General features: G+C 67.2%; 1 protein-coding gene across 1 annotated transcript in view; it reads left to right on the top strand.

The window, feature by feature from the left end:
• The window catches only part of TBC1D22A (TBC1 domain family member 22A), a 152,449-nt gene extending 139,944 nt beyond the window's left edge, over nt 1-12,505 (top strand). Inside the window, exon 13 of the mRNA XM_054582600.1 lies at nt 12,003-12,505. Coding sequence (XP_054438575.1) covers nt 12,003-12,131 — 129 coding nt within the window. The 3' untranslated portion in view covers nt 12,132-12,505. The remainder of the gene's footprint in view (nt 1-12,002) is intronic.
• Nucleotides 12,506-22,022: the final 9,517 nt, after the last annotated feature.

Here is a 22,022-nt window from a genome sequence, read left to right on the forward strand (position 1 = left end):
CGTGCCTGACACTGCACATCGTGAACGGGCCGGTGAAGGAAGATCTCAGAGATGCCACCCAGTCACTGCTGAACAGAAGACGTCCCCCGGGAGGCGGACGAAGACAGCGGAGCGGCCGCGTCGGGGCGGGGGTGGGGACGTCGGTGCGCTGGCTTGTTGGTGTCACTCCCCTGGTTTACAGGGATGGGGACACAGGTTGCCGGGGTCAACTGCCTCCGCAGCCCGTGTTGGGAGAGCGGTTTTCCGGGTTACAGGACTCTGTGGGCGGGGACGTTTCCTAATGACCAAAAATGGGGTCTTCAGACGCTAGCTGCTGCTGTGAGAAAATGCGCTCAGGATGTTCTCGGGGGGGGGAGGGGGGACGTGTGATCGGAAGTCACATCCACCTACACACGTGCACACATGCCGGCGCTGGGGCCACCTCCCGCACTGTCCTCGGGCAAGCGTGGCACGGACGGCCCTGTGGTCTCAGCTCCTCCGGGCGCGGAGAAGCGGCCCGTCAGCCGGGGCCTCGGGGGTTCCCTTTGGCCGCCCCAGCCTGTCCCTCGAGCACACGGGCCACGGTCTCTGCCCTGCCCCGTGCCTGGGGTGGGGGGTGGAGACGGGGGACGTGCACGGGCGGACAGGAGCGTCCCGGGGGCACCGGGTGACCGCTCGCTGCAGCCCCACAGGTCCCGCTCCCCTCGGACGGACCTGTCGCCGTCCGGACTCCCTGGGTGCTCTCCCCCGCGGTCCCAGGGGCGCGCTGCCCGCGGGTCACGGAGGTGGCCCAGCGGGCCCCTCATTTCTGTCAGGCTGGGCTCCTCTGAGTGTGGAGTGGCTTTCGGTGGCCTAATGGCTCTGCTCGGGTTCGTATTTCATCCTGTGTTCGTCTGAAGCAGCAAATGTCACGAAATGCCAAAGTAAAGATCAGTTGTCTCTTTCTTTATCATTTCAAGACATTTTAAAGACAAAATTGGGTCAGTTGGAAGCTAATCTGTAAGTGGATGCTTGGGCTCCCGCACTGCAGCTGTGTAAGGGTGGGCCCGCGTGGCCGTGTTGGGGGGCCGCGTGGCCGGGGGCTGTCGGGCTGCCTGCGCCAGCACTCGGGGGCCCGGGCCCTGTGCCTCCTGAAGTCTGAGGGACCCGAGCAGAGGCGGGGACAGGGAAGGACCCAGCCTGCGGCCCTCGGCCGGCCTGTCCCCCTCCTTGAGACCTGGGGCCTGCATGGCGCTGCCGTCCCCCGCAGAGGGGACAGCAACCGAGAGCCCGTCCCATGGCCTCCCGGCAGCCGCTGACACTCGGGCGGGCGGCCCTGCAGGCGATGGGGACTTGTCCTCCGGGCCCGCACCTGAGTGTTGTCACGCCCCGTCACGGCCCTGGCAGCAGCGTGCCGGCGTCGGGGTCCTGTCGGGTGGAAGTGGGCGCAGAGCGGGCCGTGACTGAGCTACAGGGGTGAACGGGGAGGGCGCACCGGGCGGAGTGGGGGGGCGTGGGGGGTTCCGGGCCGAGTCCACCAAGGCTGATGAGATCGTTTTCTCTGTGGCTTCACTGCAGCCTGAGAAGCGGGGAACCGCCTTGAGCCTCCTGCACGTCGCTGGCCGGGGCGGCTGCCGGTGGCTTTGCAGGGTGACTGGGATGCGGGGCCAGCCCCGGTCGGAGCCAGGCCCGGGATCCCGTAGCAGAGGTGGCTGTGTGGACCCCTCGCTGGCTCTGTGCCCGGGCAAGGGGTGTTGGTGGCCGCACGCGCAGCACCCGAGAGACAAGACGGGGGGGCTTCAGGAAGGAGGGGCGCTGTTCTGGGGCAGGCGCAGCCCTTCCCGCCCTCCCGCAGCCCCTTAGGGCCAGCACACGCCTGTCCCTCAGGTCGGCGGACGTCCTCGGAGCGCGCGGTGCACGGCGGGGCGGCCCGCCTCTCCGCAGCCTGGTGGGGGGGCCTCCTGATCCGTCCGTCTGTCCGTGTGGGGGCCCGTGTCCCTCGTCCTGCAGGGTGGCCAGTGGGTCGGGTCGGCCTGTGCGACCCAGGCTCTGCCTCCGAGAGTGGCACTGCGTGTGAGCACCTGCCTGTCGGGCGGGGGGCTCCAGGACGGCCCCCCCGCCGGACCTTTATTTCCGAGTTCAGCCCGTCCTGTTCCCATTTGTTCCGTCACAGTCGGGGGCTCAGATAAACCGGGAGACTTTGAAAACGCAGCTGCCGGGCCCCTGCCCCGCGTGACAAGGGCGCGCGTCCCTCTGGCCAGTGTTGGGGCTGCTCCCTGAGTGCCCAGGGAGTGACGGGCGGGCGTGCGTGCCGAGTGGGCTGCCGTGTCCTCCCGGCCCGCCGGGGTGGTGGCGGGTGGCCCTGTGCCCGGGGACGCAGCTGTGTCTAAGCGACGCCTGAGAAGACCGGGCGCAGTGGTGACGCCGGTCACTGGGGCGAGGCCTTGACTCGCTGGGGGGCCTGCTGAGCTCACGCAGGCCCCGTGTGGCATCGGCTCGGGGCAGGGCCAGGGGGCCGGCCCCACGGCCCCGGGCGGTGGTGTGGCCCTTGGACACTTGAAAAACGGGGCTCCGGAGAATGGAATTAGGGGACGTTTAGGGGACGTCTAAGAAGAGGAATGCCCCGTCCACTTCGGTAACCACCCGCCTTCGTGTTCACATCAGCCAGTGACGTTCGAGCAGAAACGGGGGGCCGGCGCGACTTCCGGGGGCTCAAGGGAGCTCTTACGGATCGCGCTTCTGAGGGAGCCGACGGGCTGGCAGCTAAGAAATTTCAAAGCAAAACTGTGAAAATCCTCTCATGTTTTCTATCAGAAAAGACCTGCCGGGCGGCCTGGGTGCGGGACGCAGCCTCTGGAAGGTGGGCGTGGGGCCGAGCGGGTGTGAGTGCCCCGGGCCCCACCTGCGCTGGGGTGGCCCCGGAGTGCGGTCGGTGCGGCTGGGAAGCAGAGCGGCCGCGGCTCCGGCTCTGGCTCCGGCTCCGGCCCTGCAGGGCGCCGCCCCGTCGCCCCTCCACCTCGGGCAGGAACGGGGAGGCCCCTGCGGCCGTGCCCCGTGGCGGCTGCTGGAGCCCCGCCTGCAGCTCCCCCACACTGCGGACAGGAAGCCCTGGGGTGGTGTGGACTGGGGCGGGGACCCCGAGGGTGGCATCTATGCGGACACTCATCAGCTTGGTGTCTGTTGGTCAGCAGCGACGTCAGGCCGGCCGCGCGGCAAGTGCATCCGTGGCCCGTCGTGGGTGCCAAATGTTCCTCCCTGGAGGGACCCAGAGAGTGAGGGCCTTTGCCCCGCCCCCCTTCCCTAAAAGAGGGCTTGCTCCCCCGTGGTGGGCAGCACACTTGGCCTTCTCCCGGCCCAGGGGCCACCCCGCACGGCGCGGCTCCCCCAGCGCACTCCCTGCCGCCCCGGAGCGGGCCTACCTGTGGGGCCGAGAGCTGAGAGCCAGCTGCCCTTGCCCGTCCCCGCCGTGAGCCAGTCCTGCCAGGGAGGAGGCGGCCCCCCTCCATTCCCACCCTGGGCCGAAAGCCCCGTTACCTCCCTGACAGAGCCGGGTGTCGGAGGCAGCCGGGCTGGGAGACTCCCCTCGGCTCAGTCCTGAGGGAGTGGGCTTGCGCCTGGGCCCCGTAAAATGTCTCCCCCCGGCTGTCCCGCACTCTGCTTGCAGCCGTTTGAGGACACCCGGATGAGGAAGGGGACAGCGGCTTGCGGGGCGGGCGCCGCTCCTCAGGACATGACCCGGCCTGGGGTCCGGGGTCCGGGGAGGCTGCCCGGCTGGGCTGCGGCCGGCGAGCAGCTCCTCGGGTGCCCAGGTGCTCGGACAGGCCTCTCCCGGGCAGCTGCGACTCGGCAGGGCACTCGGAGGGCGGGGACCCCGCCCAGTGGGCTGGCGGGCACCTGCGGCTGGAAGGCCTGAGCCGTTTCGCATGAACCTGGGATGAAAGAGAAATCAAATGGGAACCGATGCCCAGGGGAGCCCTGTCCCCAGCCGGAGCCCCCAGGCCCCATCCCCAGTCCCCGCCTCCCCACGGCCCTGTCTGGGTCCTTCCTGGGAGACTCGGTTCAGTGAGAGGTCCCCTCTGAGGCTGTAATGTGCCTCCCGGCACCCAGAGTCTGGGCGGCAGGCACAGAGGAGCCCCAGCCCCGTGGGTCCGCAGCGGGAACTCCATGGCCACCGCCTCCCTGTGCCCTGCGAGGCTGCTCGCCCTTCAGGACCAGGGCTCTCCAGGAGCTCGGGCACCAGTGCACAGGTGCCTGCTGCCGCCCCCACAAGAGGACAACAGAATCGCACGGGCCCGTCCCCGCAGAGCCCACCGACACGGTGCCCCCACCGGGGCGGGCTGGGCCAGCCCTCCGCCCATGCAGGGGTCCAGCGGAGGAAAGGCGCCCGCCCCCGGCTGCTCGCCTGGCCTGCGCCCGTGTGGGTGGCGTGAGGTGGCGGGGCTGCTCACCCCGCGACCCGCTGTCCATCCCAGAAGCCTGGCTCTGTGGGAACGTTCCTTTCGTTACCCTAATTAGTTTGAGGATTTTCAGGGCAAACACGATAGGATTTCTTGGTTCAATCTTGGGGTGTTTGTTTTTTGAGATAAAGCACACAAAGAAATTGCGTTGCTCTTTTAATTTCTCATGCAAAGAAAAAATATTTGCTCTTCTCTTATTTAGCATGTCTGGCCTCAGCTGGGTAGGCGGTGGGGGCGGGCCCGGCCACAGGAGGCCACCGTGCCTCAGCTTCCCGCTGGGCTGGCTGCTGCCCCTTCCCAGGGCGCCAAGGACGCCCTGGCCTTCCCGTCCACGGGCGGCCTTCCCGGGCCTCCGCCTGCCTTCGGGGAGCTGGGGTGCCGCTGCCCCAGGGCTCGCAGCAGGGACCCTCCCTGCTGAGGCCTCCGGCCCCCAGTGAGCTCACGGTGGAGGCCCCGTGGCTGCCTCTCTCTGGCCTGGTGCCCCAAGGTTGTCCCTAGTGCAAGGGACACGAGGTGCTTTGTGGAGTGTCGCCGTCAGCACAGTGTCACCTAACCAGATTCTTCATTCTCTGTCCCCCAGGTGGTTAGTTGTGGGGTCATGGGGGCACGGGCACCCCAGGGCCAGCTTGTGAGGTGGCAGGGCGTGTCCCCGTCCCGGCCCCTCCCTGCCCTGTGCTGGGCGAGTGTCTGTGGAGGATGTGGGGTCTCGCCAGCTCCTGGCCTCATGGGGTGATGCTCAGGCCGCGGGCAGCCCTGCCCCAAGCGGAACCTGGTGTCGACCCGTTTTCCTCGAGAAGCTGCGGGCGCCGTGTGCTTGCGGCGCCCCGGGCGCCTGCCGGGCACGCTGCCCCTTTGCGCAGGGTTGGGGAGCCCTTGTCCAGGTCACTCGTCCTCGGGGAGCCTCCCTGACAGCCACCCCACTGCCAGCGGGTGGCTCTGTGCTACCCCACCCACGTGCTGGGCCAGCTCCTCGGTCCGCGGTCCTGCACCCGGGGGCCCTTGGGCCTGGCCACGGCCCCCGGGCCCCACACCGAGCCTCCGCCAGCAGGTGGCCCCGTGTGATTGCTGGGCGTGTCATCACCACTGAGCTCACGTGGCGACCGGTGAGACCCTGGGACTCGGAGGCCTCCCAGGCCGGGGCCCCTGCTCCACGCCACCCACGCGACTGCTGGGCTTCCCGGGGGTCCCTGAGGGAGGCGCCTCCCAGGGCAGCCGCTGGCCGTCCTGCACGGCCACCCTCCGCGCTCCCTGAGTGCGTGCGTTCCTGGCTCGGGGGCCCCGATCCGTGTCCCTCGGGGGGCGCGCTGCCCTGGGGCCCAGCCCCCGCATCCTCCTCTCCCTGGGGTCCTCAGTCCCGCTCCCCCGCCGCCGTGGCGCCGCATCGGCGGCAGCTTCGCTCCGGGCCCGCCTGCACTCAGGCGGCGCTCGATGCGCAGCTGGAGTCTGCAGACGATCCTGTTGTAACGAACGTGACCCCCGCGGAGCACGCACGCCCCGGCCCGAGCCTGTCACGGAGTCGGTGATGCGGCATCTCCCGTCACAGCCTCCCTCCTGATGAGAGCCTCACGCTACATACCAGCCAGTGATTCCGTGTGCGCTCCCTGCCACCTTAGTGTCTTCATGCTCATTACCGGCTGACACCGCTGTCACTTTGGAGGGGGCAGTGGGGAGCTACGGCGACGCCCCAGATGTGGCCCAGCGATGGGGACCACGGCTTCCCTCCTTGGGAGCAGCAGACGTAGTTTTGAGCAGAAATCGAGACTTGGATGTTCGGAAACCAGTCGGAAGAACCGGATTGCTCAGGCTCTGAACGGGGCTCCCTCCGGGCGGCCAGGGCGGCTCCGCCCATTTCCAGAGGGAGCTCCCGGTTGCAGGGCCTGCGTGTGGGTCGCTGCAGGGAGCGTCTCGTCACCCCGAACCGGCCCTTGGGGGGCCCGGGGGAGTGCTGGCCTGGCTTCCCTGCCCGCAGCCTGCAGCCGGGCAGCGGTGCCGTCCGGGGCCCCTGCGTGGGCCGCGCTGCCCTGCCACAGCTCCGCGTCGGCTCGGGCGTGTGCGCCTGCCCCCAGCCGGGCCCTGGGCCGGCCCCGAGGCCCGTGCGCCCAAGTCTGCGAAGCGCTTGCCCTCGCGGAGCCCTGAGTCGGGACCAGGGCCCTGCCCCGGAGGGACCCTGAGGAACCCAGGCCCTGGGGCTGCAGGGGGAGCGCCCCGACCCGCCGGCCAGCCCTGCACCCTGTCCGTCCAGGGCACCATGTGCGCACACTCGGGCGCTCAGGGCTCGTGGCTGTCGCCTGGGCCACCGCAGGGCCCTGGCCAGGGCATCCGTCTTGTGGCTGAGGTCCGGGGTCTTGGAGCCATCGAGCCGCAGCTGAGCGCTCGGCGACTGTGACCAGCGCCCCCGCCGGGGTGGGGGGCCGCCGGTGGACGCTGGGACACATGGCCGGTGCCCGCAGCGGGCCTGGGGGTGCTCTGTGCTCCCAGCGGCCGCCCACAGCCGGGCCGGCGCGGCCCGCGCCCGCGCAGGGGCCGACCCGGAGTGCCCAGCTGTGTCCCTGCTGCGGCGGGGCCTGGGCTGCCTGCGTATTCAGGTTCCTCACTGGGGGCCCAGCCTGCGGACCTGGACCCCAGGACTGCCATCTCTTTGAGTCCCCTGTTAGATGCTACGTGACACTCTTTGTGGTACTCAGCATCCTCTGGTGGCCCTGTGCCTCTTTGCACTGTCCCCACATCTCCCTGCACACACGGGCCAGCGCCCCCGGTGGATGCCAGCCCAGAAGCTGGTCTCTGCCGCGCGGAGCCAGGCAGCAGCAATCAGTGAGAACAGACGGCACGGCCGGGGAACTTACCGGCTGGGACCGCGCATATGGTACAAGGGAAGCACTTTGCCAGTGAGTCTGTGAATCGGCTCTGCAACGTCAGCATCAGGGCCGCTCGGGTGCGGCTGTGGGTGGCGTGGCCCCCTCCCGCCATGGGCAGCCCCAGGGCCTCGGCGGGGTCTGGGCCGCGCGCCCTCCTCCTGCGGCCAGGGCCCTCTGTGGTCCCTGCTGGCCCTGCTCATGGGGGCAGAGGGCCCCAAGCTCGAGAGGGCCCCGGGGCGGCCACCTGGCCCTCCCTGCGCTCCAGCCCCGCCCCGGCCCAGGCCGCTGCCCCTGAGACGGGAGCAAGGGCTGCTGCTGGGACAGAGTCCCCGGTCCCGGCTGCCGGGGCCTCACCCGCAGCTACCATGGGCCCCCTCCCGTTGCCCCGTGCGGCCTGTCCCCAGTTATCCCCATGTGAGGAGCCGCGGGGCCCCCCGAGTCCCCGCACCTTCCCCGCAGGGCTGTCTTCCAGGCCCAAGCTGTGTACCTTGTGGGTGAAGCGATGGGGTCTCCGGTCTGTGCGCCGGGCGCCTGTGAGCACAGCGTCTCTGTGGCTTCTGTGTGTGCTTGCTGCTGTCCCCCCGCCCCGCTAGGCAGGAAGAAGCCGACTAGTGGCCGCACCAGGCGGGAGCGTCCTGTGTGTGCTGGCGGGGGGTCTCTCTGCGTGGACAGGGGACAGAAGGGCCGGCTCCAGTGGGTCTCAGCCCACTTGGGTCCCAGTACCAGAGGTGCCTCCTTTGCAGGAAACTGACCACAGGGACCGTGTGACTCCCTGGGCCGGCGGAGGCTCCCCGGGGAAGGCTCCTGGCTGTGCCTCCCGCTGGTTCCCGCCTCCCGAGGGCTGTCACCAGCGAGCTGGCTGGCCTGGCGGCTGGATGTCTGTCCCAGCTGGCTGTCACCAGCCTATTTTTAGTGCTGCTTTGGTCCAGGACTTGACAAGGTTTTCAAGCTAATAACTGGATTGTCAAAGGCATCACCTGTCACGGGATGGCCTGGGAAGCTGGGAGGCAGGAGGGAGGCCGGGCCCAGCCAGCCCCCCACCCCCGCCCAGGGGCTGTGACCCTCGAGGGCACGGCAGCACAGCCACCACATGCAACAGCAGGAGGTCTCTCTTTCTGGGTGTGGGTGGCTCCACCGGGGTCAGAGTTGGGGGGTGCAGGAGTGGACCTGGGGAGTCGGACTTCGGAGCGAGTGTCTACCGGAGGGAGCAGAGGGATTGACCGTCGCGTGGCCGCTTCCGTGCCGTGCGCGTTGGGTGTGTTCTGTGTTCTTTGATCTATGGGCTCCGGGTGTCAAGGGGGATGGGAAGGTCAAACACGAGATAAGCAAGGGTGAGCTCTCCAAGGCCAAGGGCCCCTCCCGCAGGCCGTTGCTTCCTTGGACGTTTGCCGCAGGCCCGCCGCGTGCCGGGCGCCATGGCAGGACAGCAGGCAGTCGCCGCCGCCTGCTCGGGGCGGGGTGGCCTGTGAGCGCCGTGTCCTGCTGCGCTTGTCCACTACGCTGTCGTTCCCCGCGGACGGCCAGTTCAGTGCGGACGCCCCTTGCAGTGTCCCGCTGCCGCCGACGGCGCAGCGGTGCCAGGCGGACGCCGCGGCGGCTGGCGCGTCCATGATCTGGCAGCGGTGGGGCCCTCACCTGTGCTTGCCCTGGGATGTGGGCATTGCCGTGCCCGCTGCCCGGCGATGGCGCCGAGGAGGCTCAGGGACTGACAGGGCTGGCGCAGCTGACGGCACCCGAGGACGCCCTGCGCAGGCCATGGGATCGGGGTGGCCTCTGCGCTGTGGTGGCCTCGCCCCGTGTCGCCGCTGCCCCTGCGCACGGGTGCGTCCGGGAGGGGCCAGGCAGGACTCCGGGGCCCCAAGAGGTGCCGGCGTGCCGCCATCTTGTCCTTCCCGCGAGGGGCCCGCCTTTTGCAGGTAGCGGTGACGTATGGCTGAGCCTCTGGAGGGAAGCTCCCAGCACCACTCACGAATTTGCTCTTGAGCCTCAGACGGCTCAGCCGCCCCTCCAAACCTGCCCAGAGGCAAACCCTACACAGGAAGGCCCGTCTCCGGGCCTGCCCTGCAGCCTGACCGGGCGTAACCACGGTGCTTGGCTCCGACCCCGCCTCCCGCTGCACCTCCCGAGGCCCAGCCGGTGGGCGCCTGCTGTCCACAGTGCGCCAGGCGGGCCTCCGCGGAGAAGGCCAGCTGGGCCCTCACGCTCATGGTGACATGTCATTGTCGTCCAGTGTGTCCAGGCCCGGAGCGGCTGGTCTGACTGAGCCCCCGCGCGGGCCCAGGCCCCACCCCGCCTCTGGGCGACCGGGCTGCGTGCCCAGGGCTGAGGTCGCAGACCTCCAGGCGGGCAGGCGGGACGGCCCCGTCGCTCGTGGGCCCCGCTGAGCACATCGGGCGGCCGTGTCCACGAGGGAGGGTGTGCGGAGCGCAGACTCCCTGGGAGGAAGGGCACGGGGCCGAGGGGCGCGCTTGCTGTGGCTTGGGGGACGCGGGGGCGCCTCGTGGACCAGGGCAGGGAGGAGGGACGGGTCCCTGATGTGCGCACCTCTGAGCATCAGCGTCGTGAGCAAACCTTCCGTGGCTGTTAGAGGGGCTCGCGTGGTCACACGCTGTGTGGGGGAAAGTCGTGACTGGAAACCGCAGCAGTTTGCAGGGCGGCCCACCGGCGGCCGTCTCAGCGACTCCCTCCTGCTGGGCATCGCGCAGACTCTCCCCTAGGGCGCTGGGCCCTTGGGGTGCGCCCAGGGACAGCCTCGTTAGCGGAGCTCCTTCCCCAGAATGAGGCAGACCACGCAAAACAGCCCGTGGCCGCGCAGCAGGCCCGGTGGGAGACGCCGCTGCCCCGTGCGTGCCAGGACAGGCGCTGGAGGACAGAAATCTGTATTGAAGGGCGTGTTGGACGGCGCCCTCGCCTCCCACGAAGGTTGCCCCGGTGGGCTTTTCCCTAGCCTTGCGGCCGCGGCGCACCTGGCGCTTCTGTTCTCTCTGCACCCCGTGAACCGGGGACTGAATTAGATTCTGAAATTGAGTGTGCAGCCGTTCGTAATGGGAGGGGATCGCTTCTCACCTTGCAAGTAGTGAGGTCATGATAATATGAAGCGAAGTGGATTAAAAATAAAACCAGAGGTGTTTATTTACGACCTGCTCGGAATTGGATTGGCATCTGTGTAACTCGCTCCTAATGGTGAAGGACAGCAGATTGACGCTGATACGGCCCCGGGGACACTGTGCCAGCGAAACTTGCTCTGTGAATTCAATTTAAAGGCCCTGGGAAGTATCTGAAATGCAAAAGGAAATGGACTGAGGAAGAGAAACAGTGGCCATGGGGAAGCCGCGCTGGTGGGGAGCCCAGCGAGGGCCGGGCCACGTCGCCAGGGGCGCGCGGCCCAGGCCGGCGCGGGGCCTGTGACGGAGGAGGGGCCAGGGCGCCGAGCACGCGCAGCGGGAGGGGGTGTCGGGTGGCCAGAGCGCCCGTCACCTGCAGTTCCGGGCTGGGGCTCGGGGGGCGGCCGTCGCCCCGGGGCCACACGCACAGGAAGAGGGCGCCGGGCCGGAGCGTGACGCCGCACCCTGCTCGTACCGCACTGTGGCCCCCGCGCCCGTCGCCGCCCTGCAGGGTCCGGAAGCTCCGTGGACAAGAGGCAGGGAGCGGCTGAAGGTCCGAGTCTGCGGGCGGCTCCTGTCCGGTGGGGAGTGTGGGCACCTGCCTCCGGCCTCTGTCACTCGTCACCTGCTGGGAGCCGGGCCTCAGCGGCAGCACCGCAGCGCCCAGGTGCCCTTCCCACCCGACCTCCCAGGTCCGGCTGCTTCCAGGAGAGGCTGAGGGGCTCCTCCGGATGGGGCCACAGGGCCCTGGCCGCAGGGCCCCGCCCTTGAGCCCCCTGACCCCCGCCTTGCTGAGAGGAGTTTGGCCCTGGGCCTCATTCACCAGGAGCCACCTGCCACCCAGCCCTCTGAGCCCTTCCTGCCAAGCCCTTCTGGGAGCCGGGCCTGTGCTCCCCAAAACCTGCCCGTCCCTTCCCAGTGCCGGTGCCGGGGCAGTTTGTAGAGTCGCCGCCCCGGCACAGCCCCTCGCCCGTCCTCTGAGCCGTGAGCCCCGAGGCAGCCGAGGCCGGTAGGGGTGGCTTCGTGCCCGCGAGCTGAGCCAGCGCCGTGGGGAGGCCTGCGAGGCAGCAGCAGGGACCCCAGCAGGTCTTCCCTGGGACCACGTCGTGGGCTGTCCGGTGTCCGTCTTTCCTGTGTCCCTGTCCCAGCTGCACCTGGGTCCCCGCTGTAGAGTCACCAGGTGCATAGACGTCTGGGCCCATGGGCCCTGGGGTTAGTGGGCGGCGCCTCACCCCCAACTCTGGAGAGCCTTCGGGGCACGGGCTGGGAGCGGGGGCTCCTGAGCTGGGACAGCACCGCGCAGCCAAGCCCCTGCAGACCAGCGCCCGGGCCTTGGGGTGCGGGGACACTCAGTGAAATGGGGTCACAGTCCCCGCTTCCCCACAGATGTGTCTCCTGAGTCTGGGCCTCCCTGGCTGCCCAGCTGGGGGCCCTCATGAGGGTCAAGGGGTGGGGCACGGTGGCTCTGTGGGCTGCTCTGGGGTGGGGCTGGGGGTGCAGGGAGCCCCCGTGCTCACCCCACCGGCTGGGGCGTTTTCTGGGTCCCGCTGAGAGGAGGGGGACCCCCAGCCCCGCCCCCACCCACAGTCGCAGGCGCAGCCCATGACCTGGCCTGTCTCTCTCCCCAGGAGCTGCTGCTCTTCCTGCAGAACCTGCCCACGGCCGGCTGGGGCGACGAGGACATCAGCCTGCTGCTGGCGGAGGCCTATCGCCTGAAGTTCGCCTTCGCTGACGCCCCCAACCACTACAAGAGATGAGCGTGGGCCCCAGCCGCAGGCCCCGCGCCCAGGACAGCGCCCGCCCCGCCGGCTGGCTGCGCGAGACGCCTCGATGGACGGCCCGCCCGATGGGGTGTCTGCCTGGAGCGCGCCAGGCGCAGCCTGCGGCCTGGCCAGGGCGGGCTGCCTGTTTTCGGAGATACCAAAGAGAGCCGGGGCGGGGCCCGGCCGTTGGGACCCCTCCCGTGTCCCGGAGCTTCCTTGCCAAACGCTGGTCTCCGGAGACACCCGGTGCGGGGGCCCCTCCTGGAGAGGCCCACACCTGGGGCCGGGCAGAGGGAGAGGACGCCCGCCTCGCACCTGCTGGGAAGTGCAAAGCTTCTATTCTGTTGAATGAAAGAGAATAAAATATAGACAAATAGTGAGTGAGACGTCGTCCTAACCTCAGACCTGCCCCTGCAGCGCCACACCCGTCCCTGGCGCCGCGCGGAGTTGGCTGTGGACGGCCGGCCTTGGCTCGCCTGGAAAGCCGCCGCCGGGCCTGTTGCGGGAGCGCCGCGCCCGGGGGCTCTGCCTGCAGCCGGTCGTGGGCGGGGCCTCGTCCCCAGCCTCTGAGGAGAGAGACCGGCCCTGTGGGTCCCGGTCAGGTAACCCCGAGTGCCGGGCTGCCGTGCGGACAGACGGACGGGCAGGGCGCAGCCTCCGGGATGGGTGCCGTGGCCGACCGTGCTTGCCCCGCGGCGGTCTGCGGGGCGGGCCGAGCTGCCGCCCCGGGTGCCCGAGTCAGGGCGGCCCTGCCGCCTCTGTCACCGGGGCAGTGAGCCCGGCGGGCGAGTTGTGGGCCGTTGAAGGATCAGAGCGCAGGGACGCGGGGGAGGGGGGACGACACCAGGCGGGTCCCACAAGCTTCGGGGCCACCGGCCTCTGGGGCTGCCGTGGAGCTACACCCCCTCGTCCGCCGTGCAAAGCGTCTGGCTATGCGAGCTGCTGCCGCTGCCGCAGCCACAGCAGGACCGGCTGCCTCCCCGCCGCTCGCCGGTCTGTTCACCCAGAGGGGCTCAGGGGTAGAGGGTCAGGGGCCCCCTGGGGCAGGTGCCGTGTTCCCCGCCCCCGACTTGCCCTGCGCCCCGGGCCGTGCGGAGAGTAGGCCCTCCCGTGCTAGGTCTTTTGCTCTGCGCGCCCCTGCTTCACAGATGAGGACCCCGAGGCGTGGAGGCCAGGCGGCTCGCCTGAGCCCACGGAGCTGGCCCAGTGGGCAGTGTGTCCCCAGCTGAAAGGTGGTGGGCATCGGGTGGCCAGCGACTTGCTCAGGGTCACGCAGCCAGTCCAACTACGAGACTGCCGGGCAGCTGGGGTGGGAGGGCCGACGGACGGCGCCCTTGGGGGCTCCCCGGGCGCGGGCCCCGCCCCCGGGGCACCGAGTGGCCGCCTCATGCACCGCCCACGGCCCGCGGCATGCCCGGTGCTGGGCAGAGCTGGGAACTGCGCTCTGGAGGGATCTCTGTTGATGTGCTGAGTTACTGTGCTAGTCGCCCGTGTTCCCGGGGCTGTAACGAGGTGTCGGCGGGAAGAGGGGACTGAAGGGATGAGTCGGGTGACTCTTGCGATGCCGTCACGCGTTCGCAGTAAGAGTCACTCGCCAGTTTACAGCGTAGCGATGTGCTGCTCACTTACCTGGCCAGCTAACGGGGATGTCGGCTCCAGGCTCAGGGGCAGTAGTCGCCTGGCGAGGCCCGGGTGCTGCCTCTGTTCCCCGCCTGGCGCCTCCCGAGGCCGGCGCGAGGCCAGCGGGCATTCTCCCCGTCTGACCGGAGGGCCCAGCAGAGTGGCTCGGCCTGGGTGCGGGGCTGTGGCCGAGCCTGGTTCCTGGGCCAGAGCTCCCTCAGGCCTCCCTGACCACGCCTCGCCCCTGCACAGCCTGTGTGCGCCCCGAGCTCTGGCCCGAGGCAGCCCCGCGACTCCCCACGACGCGCCTATGGCCAGCTCCCAGCCTGGGCTGGGGAAGAGCCTTCACAGATGGGCTCAGGTATCTCGGGGGCCCGCGCAGCGGGGAGGGCCGGGGACACCCTCGCAGAGAACGGGCCGTTGGAGCTGGGCAGACGAGGGCATTCTGGGAGGAGAGAAGAACACGAACCGCGTTGGAGGTGGACGGGTGGACCTGGGTCAGCGGGCGGGAGGAGAGGTGGGCACCGCGCTCGGAAGCTCGTCAGCAGGGACGGCGCCCACCGGGGTGGGACTTGGCCCCCCTGCGTGCTCCCTGCTTGTGGGTGTGTGGCCTGGCCCTCCGCTCGGCCGCCAGGGTCGCCGCCACAGATGCCGTGCGGCCCGGCGACACCGCACACTTGGGAGCTGGTCTGGTGGCGAGTTGTTCGCACGAGAGGGGACGGCAGGCCGCCCCGGTCCCCCGTGGATCCTGCCGCCGGCCGCTGAGCTCGGCTCTCCACCGTAGGGTTCGCGCGGCGCCCGGCCAGCTCTGTGGGGGCCCGTCCTGCAGGAGGACAGCTGCCTGCTCGCTCGGGCCCCGTCTCCCGGCTGCTGCGGGGCCACCGCACTCTGGACAGCGGTGCTCCCTCAGCCTGTCCCGGGGACACTGCCGGCCCAGGGACGGTGGCTTTGCGGTTCGTGGAGCGAGTCCCGTCCAGAGTCTCACGGCTTCTAAACCGTCCAGACGCAAGGTCACGTTGAACGACCCCGCGGAGGGCTGCCTTTCCGGGGGAGAATCTCCTGAAGCGGGAGCCGACTCGTGAGTTCGGGGGCGGCAGCGGGGTCAGCAGTGGGCGGGGAGCAGGGTGCGGGGGCCAGGCAGGGGCGGCGCCGTCCGCCCACGCCCCGCCCCCGCCCGCCGGGGTGCTGGAGGGAGGGGATGCCGAGCTGGTGACGTGGCCTGTCACCAGGCTGCCAGCCGACAGGGAGGCGATCAGTGACTTCGTGTTGGTGCGCGTGCGGTGCGCGTGCGGTGCGCGTGCGGCGCGCGGCGTGGACGGTGTCGGGGGGCCCACTGGCCGCCCCAGGTCCCGGGCCCACTGAGGGGCCGCCCGTGCACCACCCGGGGTCGCCTCGCCCCTCTGAGGCCCCGCGGGCCCCGCCCGCGGGCGAGGCGTGAAGGCCCGGAGGCGCCCGGCGCCCGCTGCCGCTGCCCGCAGGAGCCCGGGCGGAACGAAGTCTCGGTGCCCGAGCGTGCGCATCTGTCCCCCGCGCTGGTGCCCTCCAGAGTCTAGGGGGCGACCACCCTTCTCGGCGAAAAGGAGCTGGGCCGTCCGCCAGCGTCGGGGCGTGTGCGCGTTTCAAACTGCCCGCGTGTGAGTGTGAAGAGTGTGTAAGGAAGCGGGACTTGCCGAAGCGAAGGCGAAGCCGCGCGATGCTCGCCCGGCGTGGGCGTCGTCCCGCCAGCAGCCCGGCACCGCCCGCCTTCCCCAGGGGCCGTCCGGTTGCCCGTCCGCGTTTGGGGGGCACGGAGGTCGCAGGGCTGCGCGGGGTGTTTCCGCCCTGGGTCTCCGGTCACTGGCGGAATAACTCTCACAGGGGGACAGACGGATGCAGCTGCCGCCGCCAGGAGCCCCGCCCGGGAGTGGCCGGCACCTCTCCACCCTCCCCGAGAGCCCAGCCGGCCCTTGCCTGCTGACCAGGAAGTGATGCGCGTGCGCGTGCCCAGCACACGGGCGCCGCCACGGGAAAGGTGTTCGCCCCGTGGGGGAGGCCTGCCCGCGTCTCCCGACAGGAAGGGGCGACTGCGGTCAGAGCCGACCTCTACGTCCGGGCAGACGCAACCTCACTCCCCGTGGGCACAGCCCTCGGCCCCGTGCCCTGGGGTCCCGGTCACCCGCGCGGGCGCTCCTCCCGGCGGCCGCCGGCCGAGGTCGAAGGGCGCGTGGCCGCACGTTCGATCCCGCCCCAGCCCGCACGGAGGCCCCGCCACTGTCCGGTGAGGCAGGCGGCCCCAGCGAGTCCCAATCAATAAAATACTGAAATACGTGTCTCTTCAACTCTGAGGATTTATTAGTGCCCATAAATTACCCCTGGAATGTAAGACATTTGGCGTAATTTTATTACAATCATTCAGAATTTTAGTTCCTGAATGTTATTAAATTCCTTTCACATCATGTCAATTACTGTAGGAACATTATATCCTGTCTATTGGGGGAATTATTTTCTAACAACTGCACCAAACCTCATTTTCTCAGTAATTATTTGGACATAAATGTAAATTTTAATTATCTATTTGCGCGCCATTGTCTCCCACGCTCACCGCCACGGCTCCTCCGTTCCTTTCATTCCCCTGAGCTGCGGCGCAGAACCATTTTCTCCCAGAAGGGACGGCTGCGGGCCGCGCTCTGAGTCCTCGCGGGAAGGTAAATACATTTGTTCACCTCCCAGTCCACGGTCATGGACGGGCTGCGCTTGGCGGGGGCACCGTCCGGGGCGTGAGTCTCGTCTCCCCGGAACCGGGCAGCGCGAGCGGCGGCGTCCAGGCGGGGCGGCCGCGCGGGGGACGTCGGTTCCCTCCTTAAGCCGTCTGGTTCTTGCTCTGTGAGCTGCAGGCGGATCTTTCTAATCCTCCGAGGCAGAAATGCCACCAGGAGCTATAGATAGAAGCAGAGTGCACCTTCTCCCTTTAGTTCTGCGTATTACACCGTGGTCTGAAGGCTCCAGTCTCTTTCCGTTCAGGGAGAAAGTCCTTTTCTTCCTTTAGGGACCCGCCCCCGCCCCTGCGCCCTGCGGGAACCGAGGGAACGACCCTGCGTCCCGCGGGCCTCTCCTCGGCGTCTCAGCCGTGTGCTGGCCGTTTCCACCTCTCCTTCCTTTTTATCTTTCCGAGGCTGGAAGGCTCTGCGTCCCCATTCGCCAGTTTGGGCTTCAGCCCCGTGCCCACGGCTGCTTTCAAGTTGTAGTATTTTAGTCACCGTGTTTGTAATTTCAGAGACCCCTTCCTTGTTCTTTAATCCCCCGTTTAAAAAGCTGCGGCCAGCTCTTGTTTCAGGGACACGATACCCTTTGGAGTCCCCGCGGACGCTAATTAGAAATGGAGGGTTCTCTCTGTTTCCTACATGAGTCCCGTTTCATCACGGATTACGGGAGGAGTGACTCGCAGGGTTTAACGGCGCCCCGTGGGACCACTTTCTGTGCAGAGGCGTGTATTTCTGCCCTCGTCGGATGCAGCGGCCCGGTGTGGGCCCGGCGGCCGCGGCCATGCTGTGCTTTCTGACCCTGGGGTTGACGGCTTTTCCCTTAAATAGCTCAGCTCCACGGGCCATGCAGCCCCGGTCGCAAACGCTCAGCCCCGCTGCTGCAGCCGGGAGGCAGCCGAGCGGAGGTGACCGTGAGCCAGCGTTGCGTTGCAAACACTGAAGGTGGGAGGGCCCTGGTAGGGCCCCCCGGGGGACACCCCAGTTTTCTGGGTAATTGCTTCCCCTTGCGCACAAGGTGGCTCCCGCTGCACCCGGATTTGCTCTCTGCCCTTCGGCTCCGCCTTCGCTCCCTCTCCCAGCTTCTGTCGGCCGGGTCCTTGGGGTTTGGGGGCTTGGAGGACGGCTTACTGGGAAGCCGTACCTGTCTTTTCAGGGGGTTGGCTAGGCCTGGCTGCCTTCTCAGGCTTCTCCTGGCGCCCGTCTCAGCCTCCCTGTTGTGCATTTCACAGTGTTCTCAGAATTCCTGGTTTATTCACTCATTTTTTCCTGGTTTCCAGGGCTGCTGTTTATTTTCACATTTAAACATATTTGTATGGGATCCAGAGAGGGATAAGATCTATGGGTTCAGACCGCCATCTTGATCTGAAGTCTCCTGCATTCTTCTGTTTTTCCACTTACAACCCCCCCGCGTTGTGGACGCCTGTGTGGCATGTCATGTAATCCACCCCTTCTGGGGGCACGATGTGGTGATTTCAGTGACTGTACCAAGTAAGGCAGCCGACCGTCACACAGACCGGTTCCAGGGCACTTCGGTCCGTCCCCGAGCTCACGGTAGAAGTTCGTCCGCCTTGTACCAAGTCGTCAGACAGTTGAAGGCCCGCCTCAGGCCTCTGTATTTTGGTTCACAGATGTCGCCAAGCTCTCAGTTACTGCAGCTTTGAAGCTACATTTCAGCAGCTGGTGGGGGAAATGGCCCCTCCCCCATGCCACTTCCACAAACTTCCTTTACGATCATCTTCTGCTACTACTTCCGGGGACAGGAGGGTCCAGCCCGTGGCCCAGGACGGCTGTGAGTGCGGCCCAACACAAAATTGTAAATACACTTAAAATATCATGGGATCTTTTTTTTTTGTGATTACGCGTTGCAGTATATTTCACGTGTGGCCCAAGACAACAACTTCTTCCAGTGTGGCCCAGAGACGCCAAAAGGTTTGGACACCCCTATGGACAATGTCACTGAAATCCGTTGTCATTTTTTTTTTTTTTAAATCTTCACTGGAGGACACTTTTTTTCCATTGCTTTTAAAGGGGGAGAGAAACATGGATGTCCTGTACGCGCCCCGACCGGGATCGAGCCTGGAACCTTTGGGTGCACAGCACGCTGCTCCACCCGACCGAGTTGGGGTCTGGCCAGGCCTGGGGGGCTTTTTTATGAGGACATTAATCCCGTTCCTGAGGGCTCCACAGTCATGACCTCAGCTCCTCCCGAAGGTCGCACCCCCTAACGTCATCACTTCAGGGGTCAGAATTTCAGCATGAACTTGGAGGGGGGCACGTTCATGCCACAGCGCACAGAACGTTAATAGAGACGCACACTCACGCAACGGGACTGAGCGCAGTCAGGGAGTTTGGGCTCCTCGTGGGCACGTTTTCCTGCAGGCACGTGGGCGTGAATGATACGGCAGCGGCTGGTCGCTGCCCGGCCACTGGAGGCTGCGCTCTGGTCAACACCGTTGTTCCAGAACCCTCGCCAAGGCTCGCAGGGCGGTTCTGCCGTCTGGGCGTTTGCACACCGCTGGCGCTGGCTGGTACGGAGCCCCCGGGGGGTCTCCCAGACGGGGAGGCGGTGCCGACCCCCGCTCCGCCTGAGGTCTCTCGCGGGCCAGGCGCCCAGTCCGCACCTTCGGACGACACGTTGCCATCTCCCTGAGAAGCGCCCGTGCCCTGCTGTTGGGCAGCGGTCCCCAGTTCTGCCCGCTGCTGCGGCCTCCACCTGCCCCGCCGTGGTTGCGGGGGCGTGCGGGGCCAGCATGGTGGCGGGGGACAGCAGTGCGATGCTTCCCTGCTGCCTGCCCCGTGGCCTTCCCGTTCCCGCCTGCAAAGCTGCAACGTTCGCAGCGTTGGCTTGCGAGGCTTGGTCGCATCCATGTGTGAGGCTTCTGCTCGTCCCCCTTAAACCCGGGCCCCGGCCCGGTGCCACAGCCTGGGAACCGATCACAGCGATCAGGGACGTCTCCTGTCACCTGAGACGCGCTGAAGTGAATGCCGAGGCCACGGAAACGGTCTCGTCCTGGTCGTGTGTCCTGGTCTCCTGCCGCTGCCTCTCGGTCGCCGTGTTTGTGGGCTTAGGCGCCGACAGCGCCGATGGGAGTGGAGAGGGCGAATCTCCTGGTTAGAACCCGACTCCCGAAATACACGGAGAGTGGGAGAAAGGCCACTGGTAAGATGCCTGTGGTGCCCAAGGAGCGCAGAAGCACCTGCTCGAAAAGACCCCCGCTCCCCCGTGTGCACAGCAGCCTGTTCACAGCGGCCGCAACGGAGGAGCGGCCTGGGCGCCGTCCGTGGGCGACGGGTGGGGGGCGGCGGCCTGTGGGCTCCGGGCGCTGCCGTCCGGCCGTGGAAGGACCGGGCCCTGCCATGGGTGGTAGCGGCTGCACCCGAGGGCATCGCGCTAAGTGAGATAAGGCCGAGAAAGCCAAGTACCGGATGAGCGCCCCTGCAGGCGGGGTGCGCAACGAAAGGAGAGGAAAAGAGCGAGCTCGCAGGCACGGGGCCCGGGTGCGGGGGGCGCGCCTTTAGTGTAAAGGGCTGGAATGCAGATTTGAAAATAGTCTGAATAAATTGTCATTTCAAAATAGAGTATCGTTAAATTCCAAAACACGTTTTTGAAAACATTGAAAAATTCGGAGTTTTCCAAAAAATTAAAACATGATCGCAAAACAAGACAATACAGAGAAACATCTTTGATGAGGGGAAAAAAGGAAATCCCTCTAAGAATGATTGGAGTTGCCCAACAAGGCTGTCATCCGTGGGAGGCGTGAGTTGCCCATCATCAGAGGTAATCAAGCTTTAATTGGACAACGGTAGGCTGGGATACTGTGGAGGACACCCATCATCCAGTGGGAACTTGGCCCCAGTGACCTTGAGGGCCCCTCCTCCCCGGGGGTCTGCCGTCGGTGCCCCCCACCCCTCCCAGGCCTCCCGCATCCTGCCCCCGCCCCGCCCCGCCTCCAAGTGCAGCGTTGTCCCTGTGGCTCTCACTGCTCGGCCTCCCTGCGGCCGCAGGGTGTCCCCCGTGTGCGGGGCACCGAACTCGCGGGGCGCGTCCTCCCGTTGCCGTGGGCTCTGTCGCTTCCACCCCGCCCCCAGCTCCAGCCGCCTCCTCCCACGCTCCTCGGGGGTGGCACCTTCCCTCTGAGTGGCACCTTCTGAGGGGCCGCAGAGAAATGGGTCGCATCTCTCCTTCAGGGAGTCCAGTCCAGCCGGGGATGGAAGCCGCCTGCCGGGAGGAGGGTGGCCTTTCGGGCACAGCCGCCCTCCCGCGTGTCCTCACGGGCCATCGCGGGTGCCGCCCTGCCCCCTCCGCTGTCAGCGCTCTCGGCAGCCCTGCCGCCGCGCAGCTGGGGGCGGGGGTCGCGGGGGCTGGGGAGTTGCTCCTGAGCCCCCGCTGGGAAGGGGCGAAGCAGGGGACGTTCTAGGCTGAGGGAGCAGCGGTGCAGACGGGGTGGAGCGTGCCTGAGGGCGGCTGGACAGAGGACCAGGGACCCCAGGGCAGACGTGGCAGCAGGCAGTGCAGGGAGCGGGGGGGCAAAGGGACCCTGAAGACAGGCCCTCGGCGTCCAAAACAGCCCGGCCTGGGAGGCGCGCTGTGGGGCGGAGCTCCTTCCTGCCGGTTGGTTGCTGCAGATTCGGGGTGCGAGCTGCCCCCGTGACCCTCACCCATGAAGCGGGGCTGCCACCCCCACCCCGCAGGGCGCTGCGGGGGTGACACTCCGGCCCAGGACGCAGAGGGGAGGCGCGCGCCTCGGGGCCCGTCCCTCCCGCCTCGGATGCGTCTCTCTCCGAACAGGTCTTCGTCCCCAGGCCCTGAGTGCCGCCAGTCCCTGCCGACAGCCGGCGCGGGGTTTCTCTTGCTTCAGCTGGGAGAAGAGAGCTGTCCGCCCCTCTGCCTGCGTCTGCATTCAAGATGTGTGGTCGCCATAGCAAAGTTCAGCGACCCTGAACTCGGCAGGCACGCTGGACTCAGCCTCTCCCGGGTGTGCCCACAGCTCTGCCGTCCGCAGACCGCGGGGTCGGAGCCCAGCTGCCTCTCCTGCCCCACTGCCCCCGGGAGTGGACCCTCGGTGGCTAGTCCTCCCGGACGCTTCCTGTGCCCCTGCCCTGTCCACTGGCCCTGACCGAGGGCCCCGGTGAGAAGGTGCGCCCAGTAGTTCTTCAAAGGAAGGAGTCTCAGGATAGAGTCTTTCTTGCCTTTGGCCTGCAGAGGCATGGAGGCTGAAGAGAATTCCTAACAATGTGAAGGCAGGCTCTTACAGAATTAAAAATGGGGTTGACCTTTCAAAATCACTGGTTAAGAACGAAAGTCCCAAATGATTGTAATAATACACAAAATTTTTGAAGAAAAGACCATGAGGAATAAGCACAAAACCAAAAAAGAACAAAACAAAGATATAGCAGATCAAACATATCCTTTTGGGTCATAAGTAAATAGGCTTAATGTCTTTGCTGAGGGAAAAAAACTATAAAATCGGGCTTAAAAATATTTACCTACATATCTACCCACCTACCAACTCACTCATCCATC

Source organism: Pteronotus mesoamericanus, unplaced genomic scaffold, assembly GCF_021234165.1.
Source record: "Pteronotus mesoamericanus isolate MK-2021 breed Mesoamerican mustached bat unplaced genomic scaffold, CSHL_Meso_final contig_702, whole genome shotgun sequence".
NCBI classification, from domain to species: domain Eukaryota; kingdom Metazoa; phylum Chordata; class Mammalia; order Chiroptera; family Mormoopidae; genus Pteronotus; species Pteronotus mesoamericanus.